The 18,722-nt window shown below is 49.4% G+C and overlaps 1 protein-coding gene and 1 pseudogene across 1 annotated transcript; both read left to right on the forward strand.

Annotated features, from left to right (window-relative positions):
- Positions 1-4,154: 4,154 nt before the first annotated feature.
- On the forward strand, positions 4,155-6,513 carry LOC133887449 (beta-1,2-xylosyltransferase XYXT1-like). Its single transcript, XM_062327409.1, has 3 exons — positions 4,155-4,340; positions 4,438-4,482; positions 5,261-6,513. Exons 1-3 carry the CDS (start codon positions 4,196-4,198, stop codon positions 6,406-6,408), a joined length of 1,338 nt encoding a protein of 445 aa, XP_062183393.1. The 5' UTR covers positions 4,155-4,195; the 3' UTR covers positions 6,409-6,513.
- A 966-nt stretch (positions 6,514-7,479) lies between these two features.
- Positions 7,480-15,279, forward strand: LOC133930813 (beta-1,2-xylosyltransferase XYXT1-like; annotated as a pseudogene).
- Positions 15,280-18,722: the final 3,443 nt, after the last annotated feature.

Below are 18,722 nucleotides of genomic sequence, written 5' to 3' on the forward strand. Positions count from 1 at the left end.
TGCATCATGGTATGAGTTTGAAAGCATCAAAGATTTTTTTTCTCTATTTTGATTATTATTAATCATTTAATAAATTGTATGATTAATTAAGTTTACAACAAAGCTTAATCCTAAAAAGAACATTAATTATATTTAACATGATTGTGAGTATTTTTAATGAACATGGTATAAACTAACAAGATTAACAAAATTGGTCTCACCACTATTTGACTTATAAATAATTAATTGACAATTACCTAAGCTTAAACACATTTAAATAATTAAAGGGATTTCAGTACATATATCATGGCTCCTAGTATTTTTAATGTGTATAGCATGATAAAACAAAGGTAAAAAAATTGGTTTCACTATTTTTTAAGCTATATTTAATTCCCTATACATTTTGCAAATTTAAGCCGATTTAATGGTTGAACAATAATTCTGTTTGGCAATTTCTGAATTAACTTGTTATTAAAATGCCCTAATTCCTTTTTCACTAGGGGCTGGCTAGCCACCGTCGCTGACCGGACCTGCACCCGGAGGCACATAGTGCCGGGTGGCACTAGCGACCTCGTTGGCAGCGAATGGTGGCGCAGCTCGGCCAGCGAGCAGCACCAACGCAGTCCCATGAACTAGTCTGACGCACAGGTTGTCAATGGCAATGGCCAGAAGGAGGCCAGCGGCGGTGAACAGCGGCGACGGTGGCTCGACGGGCGGGGAGAAACACGCCGGCGACGAGCGACAGTAAAAACGGCCCTACCAAGAACACCTAGGGTATCTGCACGAGTGTGCGGTCTCAATGGCGTGCCTAATGTCCGACGGGCCGGTTGTGGCTTGATCGACGATGAACACACACGGGCAGCGGCGGCTCGACCAACTCAAAGACCCGCACTGACATCGGGCAAACGGGAAAACGACGTGCGCTAAAGGAAGAGAGCGACTTGAGGAAGCTCACCACAGGCTCAGTCACGGAGGAGGAGGTCAGAGGTGACGGCACGGTGGTGAGGTGGCGGAAAGGGGCGCCGGCGTTAGGGGGGAAGAAGACATCTTTTATAGACTGTATAGTTATTAGTGTCAGCCCGTAATACGAACCCGCACTGATATTGAGTATCAGTGCCAGTTCATGGTTACTAACTGGCATTGAAGTATCAGTGTCGGTTTGTTTCAAGAGCCGGCACTGATACTCAGTGCCTAATCAACCTAGCTTGATCGTTGATCAAGCGCGGGAAGTTATGAGCCGACACTGATATTTCATCAGTGCCCGGTTCTATTCTAAATGACACTGATGAGGCGGCTCGGATGACTATTTCTATTATAGTGGATGCTCACATGGTTAATGATCCAGAATTAAATTCTGACAGCGGACAACTTGAAAAAAAGGGATGGCCGAATTGCAAAACTTGCAAGCTTTGTAACAGCCACGGTGAAGCGCCTATGCATTTATGTAAAAATTGTCCTTTTACAAGACAAGTTTGGGAGGTAGTAATGTGCTGGTATGATCTCTCAACACTTCCTAAATTGCACGACTTCACCACAATCAAAGGGTGGTGGACAAAAATCAGAATTAGACTCTAAAAGATATCAGGAGCGACTTCGATGGAGCCTATTCTATTTTTGGTGGAATTTATGGAAAAAGAGAAACAGAAAAGTATTACAAGCAAAGGAATCCGAAGCGGAACAAGTCACTTTCCAAATAAGAGAAGATATAGAACAGAAGAGATTTCTTATTCAGGGAAGGCATGGAGGTTGTTGGCCTCCTTCCGGGTAGGACAATACACCAGGGATTCAAAACGACATAGCAAAAGCATGGTCTTGTAATATCCTATCTGATCGTTTGGGTGGAGAGGGAACTCAAATCTTTTTATTTCCATATTTTTCTCCTCCTAATAAAATCTAGACAACTCTTATACTGTCCTTTCAAAAAGTGGTAGGCGGGGGACTATACACAACCATTCGCAATTAGTTACTTTTTTCCTTACTACTACTAAGTGATTTTTTATACCTGGCTGCAAATGAGTGTGAGGATAGTTACCACCATGTCGGTCGGCAAACCAAAATGATTACATATGGTACATGTATAATGAGAGCTGTTAACGTCCGGAGTTCATTGACTCTAGCTAGAAACAAAACTAGTTAATCGGTTGGTCGCTCTAACCGATGAAGATCATGAGCTGTTCGGACATGAACTCTTGAGCGGATTAGACGTGTTTGTGTTGAGGGGATAGCCTGACACGAATTGCCTGGACTGTGACGTATGATGCGCGTTTGTCTGATTTTTTGAAAGATAATATGATAAACTAATTAGTGAAGTTTCGATGTTGATGATCTAAATGCTTCGAATAGAATTGATTAAGGACTCTCGCAACCACTACACCACTACTCCGTGGTTAGCAACCGTGCTAAGACACGGTTGATCTCGCTAAGAAGGTTTTTCCTGCAAGCGAATCGAGAACACAAGAAAAACAGGTAGATACAATTTGAATATTGTTAATTACCAATGAAATACTTAAGTTAGGTTCAACAAATCGATAAACGGCGAAACTGTCTAAAACAGAATAATCTAAACTAAACTTGAGCCTAAACTACAACGGCTATTGTGTATATATAGGAGGGATGTGAGGAGATCGACCTAGGGTTGTGCAGCCATAGAAAGAGGTATGTACAACCATGGACTCCGACCTCGACACGTTTACAAGACCCAACAGGGTTCGATACGGTGACGCAACACCTTATTTCTTTAACTCTGATTAAACTATAAGAAATATGTGGTCGAGGTCATATCCGTTGGAAGGAGCTCGTTCCAGAATGTCCAAAATTATCTAAAACAGACTTTGTATGAGAGAGTTATACCTGTTTTACTGACGTGCTGTCCTGTGACTCGACCACGAACACGACTACGACTTCGACCACGACCAGAGCTTAAATTCGAGTCCGAGTAGACTTGTCCTTAGAGAGATGTCATCCAGGTGAGGTTACGGTGCTTCTATCAGGTTCCTAAGCAGCAAAACAGTAAAAAATACGGTAGTATTCTATTCTTTATAAAAAAATATAAATAATAAGAAATAAATTCACCTTGTATGTATTAAGAGAGCTATAAACTCATCATAGTACATCTTGTTAAAAAGGAATCCGAAAAATATTTCATTCTTATTTATGTTAGCCTCGTGGACTGCTATATTTTCTTTCTTAAATATCATGAGCTCTAAACAAGTAAGTTGCCCTCCAGTCAGGTTCGATCCTGATATTTTGGTGGTTCAGGATGAGATTAAAAATAAGACCCTATTATTAAATATAAATCGTTCAGATCTAAATTTTTTATTTACTTTTAGACCGATATATACAAAATATATATATATATATATATATATTTAAATTTTGAGGGCCCGAGACGATCGCACCGCTCGACCCCCTCCAGACCGGCCCTGCCTCCAGTTCCAACTATATCGACAGTCTACAAAATACAACTTCAAGGGCTAATTCCTATCGTATAATGTCGATTTAGTCAGAGAGATATGAAATTGACAAGCAACTGCATCAACGGTGATGAATTGGTACGAATCATGTTTTTTTCTTTGTCCTTTTCTCCGCTCGTTCGTTAATGTCATAACTTCCAAATGATTACATTTATATAAAATTACTTATTTTTTTAACAGTGCTACCCTATCTATATAATTTTCATTAGAGATCTAGAACGGAGTCACCGAGCTTATTCCACCGTAGAGTGTTGCCCCTACGTTTCTTGCGTATCTGCAGGGGAACTGGAAAAAATCCGGACGCATACCCTTAATGTGTTAATTTACTCTACATGTGTTATTTTTTATTTATAGATATATTTTTGGGAGGGATTTTTTCACGGCTCCTCCGACTTCACTACGTCGATGTTACGCCGACAGCCGACCTAACACGTTCATGTAGCGAATTCGATTGGCATCAGTTTTGGGACCAAAGAATCACAATGAATGCTCACCGTTCCAGTTCGGTGAACGATGTGAGCATTTTTTTCCAGATTAAGACCCAGTCACGCAGCGTCCTACTACTTAGTAGTGGTCAACCACCATTCGCAGATACTTAGTTGCGCCACAAGATTAGCTTAATGCAAAAGAGCAAGATTAGCTTAGTGTAAAATGAGCTAGAAAAGAAAGAAAGCCTGAACCTTGGAATCTCTTCAACCCCCCCCCCCCACCCCCTCCTCTGAACAGAGAGAAGGGAAGAGGCGATGTGCTGGTGCGAGGTGAAGCTCGGGAAGAGACTGAAGAGCTGGGCGCAGAGGCACCTCAACGTCGGCTTCGTCGTCGGCTTCCTCCTCCTGCTCGTCACCTGCCTCGTCGTCTCGCAGCAGTTTGTGACCAGCGCCTCAAACTGTAATCATTCACTTCACCACCATGGGCACTATGCTTGTTTCCTATACCCTTGGTCCATGAGCTGCTGATCAGTTCTTGCTTGTTGCTGGATCTGCAGTTGTCACTACGGAAGCACAACGGATCACGGATAAGCAGCAGATTGGTGAGCACTCCTGTCGTTTTGATAGTACTAGCGTGCTCTATTTCAGATTGAGGATCCAAGTTTATTTTTTTTAACCAAACAGTAGAATCGTCCCCTACTGTTTATCCGTGATCCGTTGTGCCCAGTAGATGAGCATGATGGGATCGAAGCCAACATGTAGGAAAGAGTGAACACTGTCTCCGATGTCTCTTTATTTAATTTGATTTTATCTGATCTTGATCATGGCTAAATAACCGGCAAAATTTGAGAGGTGTCTCTGTCTGGTGAATTAATATGAGTGAAGCTGATTAAATATGGTTAATTTTTGAGAAATTTTACGATGGTCTAAAATTAATATGAGTCATCTATTTTTAGAGTCTAATGGTTCAGATTAGCCAGAATATTACTCATTTCTCACCGGCAGCATAGGTAGTATATGTGAATAGTATAGTAGTATTATGGTTATTTTGAGGAGAAAAATACGTGGCATGTAAGTAATTAACTGCAGTTATATGTCTCTAAATAGAGTAATATTTTATTGCCGTTTTAACATTTTAATCTGCATTCGGTATGAGAATTCATTTGCTACACATCGGTTAGGGTTAGCGATTCGACGTTTACGACGTCGATCTTTCTATTAGCAAAAGCATAGTGGGTAATTTTAACAAAATTACTATAATTACTAAAATATACAATTACATGAATCGTCGAATTAGATTTATACTATCTCTAAGTAGTATGGATCACCGTAAAAAAGCTCTAAATCTTTTTTTTTTTATCTTTTTGGCGTGTGCAACAGAGAAGGGACAGGTGGTGTGCGACACGGAGGGCCCCTTCTCCGACTCCTGTGAAGTCGACGGCCACGTGCGCACCAACGGCACAGCCGTGTCGGTGGCCATCGTCCCCACGCTATGGTCGGAGCGCCGGGAGTGGAGGATCCGGCCGTACTCGCGCAGGACCGCGTCCGGCGTCAAGGAGGTCACCGTGACGCAGCTGCAGGTCCAGGCCGCCGCCCCGCCGTGCAAAGTGACCCACAACGTGCCAGCCATCTTGTTCTCGCTCGGCGGGTACACAGGGAACTTCTGGCACGACTTCAGCGATGTGCTGGTGCCGCTGTTCGTGGCGTCGCGGCGGTACGGCGGCGAGGTCCAGTTCCTGATCAGCAACATCAACCCGTGGTGGCTGGCTAAGTACGAGACCCTCCTGTGGCGGCTGTCCAAGTACGACGCCGTGGACCTGGACGCCGACGTGCAGGTGCGGTGCTTCCCGCATGTCACCGTGGGGCTCCGCATGCACAAGGAATTCAGCATTGTTCCCGAATGGGCGCCGGGGGTCCGCCTTTCCATGGCCGACTTCACACGGTTCCTTCGCGAGACGTACGCGCTCCCACGTGGCGCGCCGGTGAGCCTGACGCGGGAGCCGGACAAGAAGCCGCGTCTGCTGCTGATCCACCGGGGCCACTATCGCCAGTTTGTAAACGAGCAGGAGATCGTGCGGGCAGCAGAGGCGGTGGGGTTCGAGGTAGTCGTGATGGAGCCACGAGGTGACGCGCGCGTCGATGAGCAGGCGCGAACGGTGAACTCGTTCGACGTGCTGCTGGGCATGCACGGCGCGGGGCTGACGAACGCGGTGTTCCTGCCGGCGGGCGCGGTGCTGATCCAGGTGGTGCCATACGGGAAGCTGGAGCCCATGGCGAGGAGGGAGTTCGGCGAGCCGGCGGCAGACATGGGGCTGAAGTACCTTGACTACAGCGTGACCGCGAGGGAGAGCACGCTGCTGGAGATGCTGGGACCCGACCACCCGGTGATCCGTGACCCAGAGTCCGTGCACCGCAGCGGCTGGGACAAGGTTGCCGAGTTCTACCTCGGCAAGCAGGACGTCCGCATCGACGTCGCCCGCTTTGCGCCCACGCTCTCGCAGGCGCTACACCACCTACGCCAGCAGTAGGGGGCAGGGAACGCATCGATGGGATTGACCAAACAAAACCATACAACAGTCATATGCATTTGCCGATAGGTTAACTCATCAAGTAATACTGGTCGGTTTTGACTTTTCACCACGGTCGACGTGTAACTTTGATCATTAGTTTTTACTAAAATATAATTATAATATTTAATAAAATATAATAATATAAAAATATTTTTAAGATAAATCTACACACGTGATTTTTATATTTTTAAACTAAATGTTTTAAAAACTATTAACAATCAAAAACATGAAAACCGTTCATCAGACAACAGTTTAAGTAACAGTCAAGAAATCATAAGCTCAGAGCCTCAAAAAATGTAATAAGCCCTCAAGTAGACATTGTTTTCGAGGTCTAAAAACACCACTTTGTGCGCTAATTCTGTTTTGAAACTAGCTTCATGCGCTAATCCATATCACACAAGGTTGCTACAAATGATAGATATATTTATGAAAGTATATCACACAAATATAGCAACAGTGTTCATTTGGCCAATCTTTTTATCCATCGACAATCAAATCTAGAACTTCTTTATTTCGCAAGATAGAACTAGCGGTTTGCAAGATGCAGATGCGGGCAAATTCGATTGACACCAGTTTCGGGAGAAAAAAAGAGACGGAACGGAAATGCTCACTGTTTCCGTTCAATTATAACGATCTGCGTGCTGTGCTTGTGAGGTTAAGACCCGAACCCGATCGATCAAAACCCTCGCATGCACCTCGTCACTGGTAGGAGTCAACCACCATTTGCGCACTTAATTACTCCACCAGATTAGCCTGGTCTCGTCTGCACCCAGCAGGAGCAAAGCAGCTGATTCAGATTTCAGAGAGGTCAGCTACAAAAGCAAGAAAGAAAGCCTCTCTCTCTCTCTCTCTCTCTCATGTAAGCAAGGAAGAAGCAAGAAGGGAAGAAGAAGAAACAGGAAACCCTCGTGCAATTCTTTCTCGAACTCCCAAAAACCTTGAAGGATTCAACCAGTCCATCGTCAGCGGCTCCAGAAAAAAAAAAATATAATACAAGTACATACTGAAGAGTAGAGACGATAAGCAGAAGAAGGAATAGACGATGGGCAGGCAGGTGAAGCCCGGGAGGGGCCTGAGGAGCTGGGCGCAGAGGCACCTCAACGTCGGCTTCGTCGTCGGCTTCGTCCTCCTGCTCGCAGCAGTTCGCCATCAGCGCCCTAAACGGTAACGAAACCTTCTTCCGTTTCAGCTCAAGAAGAAGCTTCCTGCACAACCGTCAAGCACTGTTCCATCCATCTACTGTATATTTATGCTTATGTCCTGCATCTGGTCCATTAACTGACGATCAGTTCTTGCTTCTTCCTCGTATAATCTGCCGCTGTCACAACGAAAGGGCCACGGACTGCGGATAAGCAGGTGATCAGAGCTCCCTTTGACACAGGTGAGCGCTCCTGCCATTTTTTTTTTATCAAACTACTTGCGTGCTCTGTTTTTTAGATTAAATGAATCTCAAGTTCATCGTAAAAAGGAGAAGGAAATGAGTCAATGACGATGATGAAATCGATGTCAACATGTTGGAAGAGTGAACCGTGTTTCCGATGCCTCCCGATATTAAATTCGAGGGAAAGTTCATGCCCAATGCATCCTTTAAAAAAATCGTGAAAGAACTTCTGCGTTTGGGAAGATTGGGTCCGAATTTCCTTTTGATAGAACGGATGGATGAAAGAGAAGTGTTCATTCTCAGTCTGAATGCAGAGGGCGAGAAGAAAAGGGAGCCGGAAAAGGCGGAGGAGCCCCACGAGGATACGTCCGGTGCCGTCCGAACCGAGGAGTCCTCGAAAAGCGACGACTCAGACGCCAAACCGTTTGGTATGTCCAAATATTTGTTCCCCAAAACAAAACGATTCTTTTGGTAGCTTCTCATGCCGTTCACCATAAGTTTCCAGCGCCTCCTAAATTTCATATGCCCTAAAATTTAGAGTTGTGCTCAGACGATGACTTCCTGGCGGGGGTTAAGAGAGGGGTTTATTTGGAGGGTTTTTTGGGTAGTTAGACCCAGAAGAGGTCATAGGGAGGGAGGCTGATCAGGCGGGAGAGGTGAGGGCGTGGAGGTGGAGCGGCGGGGTGGCGGAGGACGACCAATGGACGATGTTGGGGTGCGGGTGAGCGGAGCCGGTTTAGTGCGACGATAGGAGGAGCGGACAATGGAGGTGGGCGGGGCATGAGGAGCGAGTAGCACTATCGATGAGGAGAAGAAGAACAGTGTACAGGGCATGAGGAGCGAGCAGCACCGTTTGATTGAAATCCGATGGATGAGGAGCGTTGGCTATATCAAATCGTTTTTTCAGACGCGAGGGATAGCATGACCCTTAGTTTCCGTTCAGAATACACTTAGATTTCTTCATCTCCGTAAGCTTGAGAAATGCCCGTTGAAAATTTAGCAGCAATTTTGCATACAGTCATAGCATGGAGTTTTTGAATTTTGATAATCTTTGTAACGTGGCTGCCACGTGGGCCCCACTTAAAGTTCAGTTAATAAACCGTAATATTCACCGCACATATCTCATAAATAATTACCTTGATTAATACCACAAAGCCACATTTTTAAGCTCAGTTAATCAGTCCTTGTTCACAGAGATGTTGAATTAAGCCGATGAATTACGCTGATAAACCACAGTGAATCCTGTCCCTTTTTTGACGTGCAACAGAGAATGGCAAGGTGGTGTGCAGCACGGACGACCCCTACTCCGACACCTGGGACGTCGACGGCGATGTCCGCACCAACGGCACAGCTCTATCAGTGACTCTCGTCCCGGCGAATTGGTCGGAGCGCCGCGAGGGGAAGATCCGTCCGTACTCGCGCAAGACAATGACCGGCGTCGATAAGGTCACCGTTACGCAGCTCGGGTCCCCGCAGGAGGCCGCCCCAGCGTGCACGGTCACCCACGACGTGCCGGCCGTGTTATTCGCGCTCGGCGGGCTGACTGGCAACTACTGGCACGACTTCAGCGACGTTCTGGTGCCGCTGTTCGTGGCGTCGCGGCGGTACGGCGGCGAGGTCCAGTTCCTGATCAGCAACATCCAGCCGCGCGTGGTGGCTGGGCAAGTACGAGGCCATCGTGCAGCGGCTATCTAAGTACGATGCCGTGGACCTGGACCGTGCCAAGCAGGTGCGGTGCTTCCGGCACGTCACCGTGGGGCTGCGCATGCACAAGGAGCTCGCACTACCGGCGGTTCGTGAACGTGCAGGAGATCGCGCGCGCGGCGGAGTCCGCGGGGTTCGAGGCGGTGGTGATGGACCCACGCGGCGACGTGCCCGTGGAGGAGCTGGCGCGCGCGGTGAACTCGTTCGACGTGCTGCTGGGCGTGCACGGGGCCGGGCTGACGAACGCGGTGTCCCTGCCGGCGGGCGCGGTGGTGATCCAGGTGGTGCCGTACGGGAAGCTGGAGGTCGTGGCGAGGAAGGACTTCGGCGAGCCGGTGACGGACATGGGGATGAGGTACCTGGAGTACAGCGTAGCCGCGGAGGAGAGCACGCTGCTAGCTAGAGATGCTGGGGCCGGAGCACCCGGTGATCAATGACCCGGAGTCCGTGCACCGCAGCGGCTGGGACAAGGTCGCCGAGTTCTACCTCGGCAAGCAGGACGTCCACATCAGAGTTAGCCGGAGAAACGACGCTGTAGAAGGTCACCGGCGACCTGCAGATACACACACTGAAACTCACGCGAGAACACAGTCAAAAGACTAGTACACACGGTCTCGTTTTTGTGCTGTAACTTACAGCCTTTTCTGTACTCCATTAACTTGTTTAAGTAATCAAAATACAAGACGAAGTCGTGGCCTGTACAGCCCGACATGCACGCAACAACTCCTTCAGGCGAATGCCATCCCAGACGCCAGAGTCGTGGCGCGAACGACGCGCTCCCGTGCGGACGAGGCGCACTTCAGAGCCCACTGCATGCGTGCAACAGAATTGACCCAGCTACACGCATGACTAGCTAACCAACTAACTGATTAAGCAAAAAACGAGCTAAACTAGTGGACAAGGTTTATTTCACATTTCTCCTCCTAAGCCTTGTTTCACTGAACCTGAAGGAGACCGATCCTGATGCACATTTCATGGAACTTGACTTTGCCGAGAGGTTTTGTCAGAACGTCACCTAGTTGCTCTTCAGTCCCAATGAATTTCACCTCAATCTGCCCATTGTTTGCATACTCCCGGATCAGATGAAACCTCGTGTTGATGTGTTTGCTCCGGTCGTGATGCACAGGGTTCTTTATCAGAGATATGGTGGACTTGTTGTCCACCCTTAACACTGGCTTGCTAGGCTCAGTCTGCAGAATATCAGCCAGCAACCGTGCTAACCATACAGCCTGACATGCAGCAGTAGCAGCAGCTATGTACTCAGCTTCACAACTAGACAATGCCACCACCTTTTGCTTTGCAGACTGCCAAGAAATAGGACTGCCACCCAGGAAAAAAATCACCCCAGTAGTGCTTTTCCTGCTGTCAACGTCTCCAGCAAGATCACTATCACTGAACCCAAGCAACTCAGGTTGAGCACTGCTTCCTCTTGGATAATGAAGGCCCCAATTTCTTGTGCCTGCAATGAACCTCAGAATGTGCTTGACTGCTGCAAGGTGATCCTCATGTGGCTCCTCCATAAACCTGCTCACATACCCAACTGAAAATGCCAAATCAGGTCGAGTATTGACCAGATATCTCAAACTCCCAACCAGGCTTCTATAGACTGTAGCATCCACTAGAGCTTCTTTGCTATCCTGGCTCAACTTCAGTTTAGCCTCCATTGGCACCTGACAGGGATTACAATCAACCATTCCTCCTTTCTCCAGGATCTTGGTAGCATAGTTCCCCTGACTCAAGAGAATGCCATCCGAGTTCTGCTTCACTTCAATGCCAAGATAGTAGCTGAGAAGTCCTAGGTCACTCATCTTGAACATCTCTGCCATCTGCTTCTTGAACTTCCGGATGCTGCAGCTGTTGGTGCCAGTGATTACCAAATCATCAACATACACACCCACCACTAATCTTTCAGCACCACTTCCCCTGCAGTAAATGGCATGCTCTGAGGGACTTTTCTGAAATCCCAGTGACTCCAGACTCTCATCTAGTTTGTGATTCCATGCTCTAGGTGCCTGATGTAAACCATACAAAGCCTTTTGAAGTTTTAGTACCTTGTGCTCCTGACCAGAGCTGATGAAGCCAGGTGGCTGCTCCACGAAAACCTCCTCCTTCAGATCACCATTCAAGAATGCTGACTTGACATCCATGTGATGAACTTCCCAGCCTTCATGCGCAGCCAGCGCTAGAAGTAGTCGTACGGCTTTCATCCGCGCCACAGGCGCAAAAACTTCATCATAGTCGATGCCTTGGCGTTGCGCATACCCCTTGACGACGAGCCGCGCCTTGTGCCTCACCACCACGCCATGCTCGTCTCTCTTTACTTTGAACACCCATTTAAGGCCAATTGCACGCCTGCCTTGTGGGAGTTCAGCAAGTGTCCAGGTACGATTCTCCTCAATGGACTGCAACTCCTCCTCCATCGCCTTGCGCCAGCATGGCTGGCGTTCTGCATCTGCCAGTGACGCTGGCTCCTCTGCGCTCACTACGAACAGCTGCTCGCTGTCCAGATCACGCACGGCGTACCCAGGTGGGGACGCAGGCCCGATGATGTTGTCCACTGTCCGGAAGCGCAGCGGGTCGTCGTCGCCGTGATCAGCATCCAGCTCGTCACCCGGCTCCGTTGGTGGCAACGCGAACTGAACCACGGGAGTCAAGGTCGGGGACGACGTCATGGCGCCTGCCGTCATAGGTGTGGCAGCCACAGGCAAGGATGCTAATACAGGGGAAGCCGGATGTGCATCCACCAGCCCGCCATGATCAGGGGCGACCATGTACTCGACGGTGAAGATGTCGTCGCCACGGCTCACCTCAGCGTCCTGATCAGCATCACCAGACCAGTCCCACTGGCCTGCCTCGTCAAAGATCACGTCCCGTGTGACGTGAACACGTTTCGTGACCGGGTCGTACGCTTTGTACGCCTTGGAACCCCGCTCGTAGCCGACGAAGATCATCTTCCGGCCACGATCCTCCAGCTTCTTCAAGTGTGGAGTTGTGTTCTTGACGTAGACGAGGCAGCCAAACGTCCGCAGATGATGGACCGCCGGTTTCTTCCCGTACCACGCCTCGAACGGCGTCATTCCTTCCACGCTCTTCGTCGGTGCACGGTTCAGTAGGTACACGGCGGTGTTCACCGCCTCGCCCCAGAACCAGCCCGGCAGCCCCTTCGCTTTGAGCAGGCTGCGTGCAGTGCCGACGACCATGCCGTTCCGGCGCTCAACGACGCCGTTCTGTTGTGGAGAGTACGGTGCCGTCAGCTGTCGCCGGACACCATCAGCCGCACAGTACTCCATAAATTCCGTTGAGGTGAACTCCCCGCCACGATCTGTGCGGAGTGCCATCAGCTTGCACCCAGACTCCGCCTCCGCGCGTGCCTGTAAGTCCTTGATGGCCGCTGCTGCTCGATCCTTCGAGGGCAGCACGGACACCCACATGTATCGGCTTCGATCGTCGACGAGTAGTAGGAAATAGCCGTTCCCGCTTGGTGTCACCGGTGCAACTGGTCCACACAGGTCGCCATGGACCAGCTCCAGAGAGCGCTCGGCTCTCCATAGCGCCTGGTCCGGAAATGGCGTCCGCTTCTGCTTGCCGGCGAGACACGCCTCGCAGCATTGATCCACCTGTTCGACAGCAGGCAAACCCCGAACCATACCTTCGCGCGCCATCTTGCGTATCGCCGCCATGTTGATGTGGCCGAGCCTGGCGTGCCAACGCCAAGCGCTCTCCTCGCCGCGCGCCGCCAGACAGACTGGCCGTGCAAGGTTGATGTCGAGCACGTACAGCCGATTCACCCCGCGCGCGACCTTCGCTAGGAGCCGTCCTCCAGGCTCCCTAATCCGCATCTCACCAGAGTCAATGTTGATGCCGTACCCCACCTCGTCAAGCTGCCCAACGCTCACTATGTTGGCCGTGAGCTGAGGTATGAAGTAGACGCCGGTGAAGGAGCGGTGCTCGCCATTCTTGCACTCGAACAGCACCATTCCGCAGCCCTCGATCCGCGCCACCGAATCATCGCCGAACCGCACAGTCCCACACACGGCTGTATCCAGGTCCGCGAACGCCACTCGGGACCCCGACATGTGATTCGTGGCCCCGGTGTCGAGAATCCATGACTTGGCGCTGTGCTCCTCTTCCGCGTCGAGGTGGACGAACACCTTCTCCTCCCGGATCCGCACAGGCCCGCGGGAGGGCGCCTCCACGCCAGCGCGCCCATCACCCGAAGTCCCCCGGGGTGGTCCGATCTTTGTCGTTCCCACCCAGTGCACTGCAAGCTGCAGCTCCCCCGGTGGTGGGAGGTCCGCGGGCGGCGCCTCCACCAGTGGGGTCCGCGGCTCCCCTAGCAGTGAGACCGTCGCGGGTGGCCGCGCCCCAGGCGGCAAGGCCGAGACGGGCGCCGGCGGACGCGGAGGTGGAGTGGATCCGGCCGGAGGGAGCGCCGGTGAGGTCTGGAGAGGGGCTGTCGTCGACGCGAGCTGGATAGGAGCGGGCGGTGGCGCTGGAACCGGCGCTGGCGACGCTGACGCGGAGCGAGCCGCTTGCGGAGGCTGCGATGTGGGCAGTGTGGGCATTGCCCTTACGAGCAGCAACGAGGCCTCCTCCTTCTGAGCAACGTGGGCCAGCTCCCTTTTAGGCTTGGATCGACAGTCACGGGCCCAGTGGCCCGTCTTACCGCACCGTCGGCACTCATCTGAGTTCTTCGGTCCAGAGGATGACGACGCCCCGCCGCCGCCGCGTCCGCGCCCGCGCCCCCGCGATTTGCCTCGACGCGCAGAATTGCTGCTGGCGCCGCCGCCGTTCTGGCTCTCCGCCTCACGCCGCTTCCGCCATGCGTCCCATTCCTCCTCCGTGAGGTATAACTTGCCGTCGTGCTGCATCGACGGTGGTGGCTCGAATGACTCCTCCGCGGCCTTCAATCGACCCGTCAGATCGACGACCGTGAGCGTGGAGGTGTCGAGGAGCGTTCGGATCGCCAGCACGATCTGCTTGAAGCATGACGGCACGCTGCGGAGCATCTTCTCCACCACCTTGGTCTCCTCCACCACCTCGCCGAGCGTCGCGAGGGTGGCCTCCATGCCGGTCAAGCGAAGTGCGTAGTCCTCGACGGTCTCGCCGTCCTTGAACGTCGCTAGGTCGAATTCCCGCCTCAGCTGCTGAGCGGTGTTCTTCTTCACGCGGTCGTCGCCGACGCGCATGGTGGCGATGGCATCCCATGCCTCCTTCGCCGTCGCCTTGTCGGCGAGCGCGGTGGTCATCTCTGGTGGCACGGCGCTGCAGAGAGCATCGAGCGCCATCATGTCCTCCTGCTGATCGACATCGCCCGTGTCGATCGCTCGCCAGAGCGCCCGAGCCTTGAGCTTCACCTTCATGAGGCGCGCCCAATCGGAGTAGTTGGTCTTGGTGAGAGCGGGGTAGCTAGTCCCGCCGGCCACCTCACGAATCATCCGTTGGGTCACAACGCCTTCCTTGGTGCCGCTCGAGCCGTCGCCCTTGGCAGCTTCCTTGCCGTCGCCCTTCGGTGGCGGCGACGGTCCCGTCATGAGCGCGTGTTCGATCGCGCGGTCACGATTCCTACAGCGATGTCTCACTGGGATCGATCTTCGGCCCGCAACCGCAACCTAGCTCTTGATACCACTCGTCAGAGCTCGCCGGTGACCTTCTACAGCGTCGTTTCTCCGGCTAACTCTGACAACGTCAACCGGTTCGCGCCCACGCTGGCGCAGGCGCTCGACCACCTCCGCCAGCAGTAACGCCGGGGAACGAGTCGATGCCCATACCATATTGGTGCCAAAGAAAACCATACAGATCCCTGAGCCAAACAAACAAATGCATTTGCATTGGCAGATAGATTCTGTTAGCTCCTCAAGTGATTCGTTATTGGGTACAGATTTGAGCAACACATGTTTTTTTTTCAGTTCTCTGGTGGTGGTGTTGTTGGAGCATAGAAGCATTGCCGGCCTGTTGATTTACTAGAGCGGCTGCAAATTGAAGGTTCTTTGATTTGGTGTTTTTGTTTTGATCTACTTGGTTTCATTGTTGATACACTAATCTAGCTAGTATTATTAGGTACATGCTGGCCTTCATTTTGTCATCGTGAAGAGAATACAGACGACGGTGAACGAACCAGTACAATGAACAGATCAATTGGGTGGACAGATTCATAATCCTCAAGAATTTTTGCATCCTCTCTTGTGCCAAATTACAATGTGCCAGAAGACACTATTGGGTGTTGGTGTAAGATCAAGAATGACGACTAAAGATGATGGATAGACGTCTTAGCAAATTCTTAGATGACCTCTTCCTACGATTTTAACCTATGCACCTTAAAATCGTGAGCAGAAGCAATACAAGGAGAGAAACAAATCATAATAAAAGTCTCCCACGAAACAAGGCTCTCATGGATAGAATTGAAAAGTTCTATAGAACACTATTTCAAAAGTCATATCCATAAAAAGATAAACTTGAAGAAGGAACACTTAGATCCAAGGAAATGAACACTGGGTGAAGAAATTCTTCAAATCGATAGATATAGAGGCAAGAAAGATTAAAGATCAGGGTAGTGGAGGTCAGGGCGTCTGGTGGACCAACCTGTGTGGTAGGCCTCGTAGCGATCACAGGTGTCAAGACCTACTCCTAGGTCTGCTGCGTCGGTAGTGGAGCACTGGGCAACTAGGACCACGTGACGACGTCATAGTTTGGTGTGGCCCTGAAGAAGTCCCTCACGAGGTCGAACGGGGGGTCTGGCGCAGGCCTAGCCTCCTGACTCGGGTATGATGATTGTGATGGTCCTGCTGTCGTCCATGTATAATCACTTGAGGGGCCTGCGAACGGATGAATTTTATTAGATATGGTAAATGTGAAAATGAATGTATTAGTATAAAATGCAATGTTGTACATGTATGGTATGCATATGTAGTAGTAGATGGCCAGGCATGAGTGCTGAAGTAGGGTGCGAACGGTGGAGGTCCGAACGATCGAGGTGCAGATGAAGACGTCCTGACTTCATCACCATAGTAACATGTGGATGGGTGATTATATTAGGTATACTATTGAATATATTGAATACGATAGTATATTGGCGCCTATTACCTGAGAGGCCTGTGAACGGTGAAGGTATCAGCACTGGCCATGGTCTAGGTGTCAGTGTTGATAAGTATGTAGGTGCATCTAATATTTTTTTTTTGAAATTAATGCATCATTAACAAAATAATATCGCTAACTGCCATGCGTATGAAAAATATGTACTTGTTGTGTCTGGCCCTGGAGGCCGTGGTCGAGGTGGTGGTGTGGCTGCCGATCCCGGTGGAGTTCATTGCACATTAGATCTTCTCGACGACTCTGTGTGGACCCAACTTGACCTAGAAGGAACACCGGCGACGTCTACGGTGAATCGGCATGAGGTAAGCTTTAGGGCCCGTGCGGTCTTGTCAAAAACCCGCTTGACAAATCCTGCTACATCCGCCGCACTAAGCTGCATCCCTTGCCTGAGGTGCTCCATGGTTCTAGCCGCATCCCTATGGATATCGTATATGATATCAGCATGTTGAAACAAACATGAAATAGGAATTTCAATTTATAGTGGTTCTTGTGGATTATATGATAAATAAACGATTCGTGAGGGACCTGGATTACTTGTAAACATATCAACAATATCGTAGCCATAAAGCTCATGGTTCCATATGTTCAGTATCTGATCCTTTATAAAGTAGTGGGAAACATATTGTCTGGGTAGCATATTGTGCTCCCCACATGCAGCTATGACGTGTATACACAACCTGTGTAGCAATCGTGGCTTCTGGCACATATAGATGCATGTTCCAATCCTAAGCACACACTATTGCACATGGCGCTCATGTCTTCCACCCCTACGACCCTTATCACGGCACAAGACACTGAATTTGTGCTCCGCGGTTCTCTCCTGATTGGTGTGGTGCATATGTGTCTTCTTTGTAGCCTCCTCCATGTATTCACTTAGCATTGATTCATACAACATACGGTTACCTTCCATTGCCTTTGAAGCAGCTGTGTAACGATCAATGAAATATCTGCAAGTTCCATGCACAATATCTTCAACAATTTCAACAAGTGGGAGGGACCTCATACCCCGCATAACCCAGTTGTAGATATCATCAAGATTAGTTGTCATTATCTCATACCTTGCCCCTCCAGTGTCGTACATCAATATCCATTTCTCTCTTGGCTCATTTTGTATCTACTACGAAAAGTTCCTAACAGCTGATCCTAACCTCCTTACTATCTAGGGAGTATTTGTTGGGATGGGTCCAAGAGCAACTGAGTCATCTCCTGTGTCTGCTAGCTCAGTTGTCTGCTTTGTGGTTAGTTCGTCTAGTCTTACCCATAGAGCATTGAACTTTCTCTGCTAGTTTTGGTTGCATAATTTCTTAAAAAGATTCATCAAGTCCTTGCTTTTGAATTGTCTGTAAAAATTTACACCCATATGCCTAATGCACCACCTGCTCTTCAAGTCAGGCCACTTTGCTCTTAAACATCATTGAACACTACAGTATTGCATATCTAGCAAAGTCTGCAACAGTCCTACATGTCTATCATGAATCAAACATACATTAGGCCAATCCAAAATAATAGCATGTTTGACCCGCTCAAAGAACCAATACCAGCTCTCCCTATTCTCGCTCTCCATGAAGGTAAATCCCAGTGGCATGACTTTGTTGTTCCCGTGTACCACAATTGCACATAATATATGTCCGTTATACTTCCCAGTGAGGAATGTCCTGCCCAAGCAAATGATGGGTCGACAGTGCCTAAATACCTTAATGTTTGCCATAGATGCAAAGAAAGAGCGTTGCAATACTCGTTTCCCTCTATACTTCACATCAATTGATGGGTAATGCTTGATGTCAAAGTAACTTTTAGGGTTTGTTGCATATATTGTGGATAGTTGATGTGGTAATTTATCATATGAATCTTCGTATGTCTCAAACCTCATCTCAATAGCCTTATGTTTCACCCTCCATACTTTGGCATAATTTATTGTGTACTGAAATATTTCCTCAATAGCACATATTATTGATCGTGGCTCATACTTTAGGTTGTCCATAATCTCTCCTTACATAATATTGACAACAAAAGCAGAGGACAGTTTTCGGTGGGAGAACTCTATTTTCTCAATGTGACAGTTATGCTCCCTAACTATTGAGCACTCCCGATAGTC

The sequence above is a fragment of the Phragmites australis genome, chromosome 1 (assembly GCF_958298935.1).
Source record: "Phragmites australis chromosome 1, lpPhrAust1.1, whole genome shotgun sequence".
Classification (NCBI taxonomy): Eukaryota; Viridiplantae; Streptophyta; class Magnoliopsida; order Poales; family Poaceae; genus Phragmites; species Phragmites australis.

What these genes read in the sequence shown, in the direction of transcription:
- LOC133887449 (XM_062327409.1), top strand. Translation starts at nt 4,196, where the DNA reads ATGTGCTGGTGCGAGGTGAAGCTCGGGAAGAGACTGAAGAGCTGGGCG. An exon ending in TGTGACCAGCGCCTCAAACT is followed by an intron (nt 4,341 to 4,437) that starts GTAATCATTCAC and finishes CTGGATCTGCAG; the next exon opens with TTGTCACTACGGAAGCACAA. An exon ending in CACGGATAAGCAGCAGATTG is followed by an intron (nt 4,483 to 5,260) that starts GTGAGCACTCCT and finishes CGTGTGCAACAG; the next exon opens with AGAAGGGACAGGTGGTGTGC.